Source organism: Nannochloropsis gaditana (assembly GCF_000240725.1).
Source record: "Nannochloropsis gaditana CCMP526 unplaced genomic scaffold scaffold1033, whole genome shotgun sequence".
NCBI lineage: Eukaryota > Eustigmatophyceae > Eustigmatales > Monodopsidaceae > Microchloropsis > Microchloropsis gaditana.
In genome coordinates, this window is record NW_005802920.1 from 1 (window position 1) to 2,216 (window position 2,216).

A 2,216-nucleotide genomic window follows, 5' to 3' on the forward strand; every position below is an offset into this window, starting at 1 on the left:
CCTGTCCGTCTACCTGCACGTGGACGAGGTAGCGGCCCGCTTCACGGGGCGGGCGGGGGCGCGCGTTCGGGGCCTGGCGGATTCCGGTTTCTTCGTGGACACCGCCCCGCCCTCGGCACTGGGAAATCATGGCAACGAGAAGGATGGGGGCGCAAGGTGCGAGGGCGGGCAGAGCGGCGGTGAGACGCTGCGGTGGCTGGCGAGCAGGCAGTTTGCCCCCGCGCTGAGCCCAGAGGCCGTGGGCTGCCTGGCCGCGGGGGGGTCGGGGCCACAGGGTGAGGACGCTGTCGAGACGGTGTTGGGCGCGGGGAAGGTCCCAGGACAGGGGCGGCGTTACATGCATGCGGGGCCCTCGACGCGCCTGAGGACCCTGGAGGCGCTCTTCCCCGCTCAATCCCTCGTCCGACATACCGCCCCTCCCTCCCCCCCGTCCCTTTTCCCTCCCCCGCCTGGGGACACAGAGGCCGAGGTCCGAGCTCGCTGTCTCTTTGCACGCCACCTGCTTCCCTCCCTCCGCACCCCGGTCTTCTCCTTCTTCAGCCGCTACGACGGCGCCCAGACCTCGAGCTTCGCCTGCCTAACCGACCCGGAGGGGCAGGCGGAGGCTGTGAATGCGGCCTCCCGGGCCTTCGTGCGCGCTTTCCGCGAGAGCCTGGCCGCCTCCGCCGTCCCCCACGGCTACTTCATCGACGCCTGCTTTCGGCACTGCTTCTGGGAGCTGGTGCCCGCGCCCCCCTCGTTTCCGTTGGAAGGGTCGACCGTGGGGGCGCTGCCCATGTCCTCGAGTGTGATCAACCCCTGGACCTCCCTCAAGGCGCCCTCGGGCAGGTCCGCGGCCGAGATCTTCCTGGCCTGGTATGAGGGTCGAGGGGGGCTGGACGACTGGCGCGAGGAGAGGACGGAGGCCTTTCCCTGCCTGAGCTGTTGTCGGGGCTGAGGGTGCGCGTCGGGGAGCGGTTCCACATGGCGGGGGATGGAGACGGGGGAGGGTGTGAAGGGATGAGGGGTAAGACAAAAAGGTCTGTGATTGACTACGGGCCCGCCAGAAGAAAGGGGGTTGGGCATGGAACAAGACGGGAGGAGAGCTCGCGTCGCGAGTCCTGGCCGCGGGTTGTATTTAAGGGCTAATAAGAATGTGTGACAGGGAAGCAGGTGTGTGAGTGCCCCCCGCCCACACCAAATGTAAGGCAGCGTGTGTCGAGAGAAATCCAGCAAAGCTCCAAAACCAAACTCAGGAGCCACGCGCCTCTGGCCTCATGTTTCACCCACATTGCTTTTCCGTGCAGCTCACAACTCATCCATATCCAACTCCTCCTCCTCCTCCCCCCCCCCTCCCTTTCTCCGATGCCGCTCGGCGTCTTTCCTCCTGCCGCCGTTCATATTTGGCCTCCGCCTCTTCCAGCTTGCGTCTGGCTGTGTCCATAAAGGTCGCCGGCACCTTGGCCAGGATCACGCTGTGCTGCGCCCCTCCGTCCACCTTCAAGACCTCGAAACCCCTCGCCCCCCCCCCATCGCCCCCCCCCCTAGCCTGCGACATGTCCACCAAGCGCGGGCAGGGCTCGTCTGAGGTCTCCTCCCCCCTGGCGGGCCGGTGCCCGAGCTGGCCCATCTCCCCGAAGCCCCAGGAGTAGACCTGGTTGCTGCTGGTGGTGGCCAAGTTGAAGGTGCCTCCACAGGACACGCCCGTCACGAAGGGCGGCTTGCCCGTGCCCGCCTCCCGCGCCGGGAAGAGGACAGGAACGGGCAGAGCCTCCGAGGCTCCCGGCGCCAGCACCCCGCCCGCCCGGCCGATGCCCAGCTGGGAGGAATCGGAGCGCCCGAAGGCAAAGAGCTTCCCTGTGGGCCCTGCCAGGGCCATAGAGTGGTGCGCCCCCCCCGTCACCTCCGTGATACCCCGCCCGTCTAACCCCTCCACGTGCTCCAGCAAATAACGATTCTCCCGGTGGCCCAGCCCGACGCTGACCGTAGTTGTTCAAGCCCGCCGCCCACACCTCCGCGCGCACGGCCATCACCACCATGCTGTGGTTGTACCCGGCGCCGATCGCCTTCACGCCCGTGGCCAGCCGACCCCCCGCCAGCTGCATGGGCCGCGGTGTCAAATGCTCCTTCCAGACCCCGGTAGAGCTCATACTCCGCCTTTCCCCCGTCCTCCTCCGCCTCCTCCGCCCGGAGCTCGAGCGTGATCGCCCGGCCCAGCTCCCCGCTCTCCCCGATGC

The 2,216-nt window shown here is 68.0% G+C and overlaps 1 protein-coding gene across 1 annotated transcript; it reads right to left on the minus strand.

Moving 5' to 3' along the window:
- Window positions 1-1,518: 1,518 nt before the first annotated feature.
- On the minus strand, window positions 1,519-1,883 carry NGA_2046400 (regulator of chromosome condensation -like protein; the record flags this gene model as incomplete). Its single annotated transcript, XM_005852644.1, has 1 exon — window positions 1,519-1,883. A coding segment is annotated over one exon (365 nt), but the record flags the coding sequence as incomplete, so codon positions are not given.
- Between the last annotated feature and the right edge of the window lie 333 nt (window positions 1,884-2,216).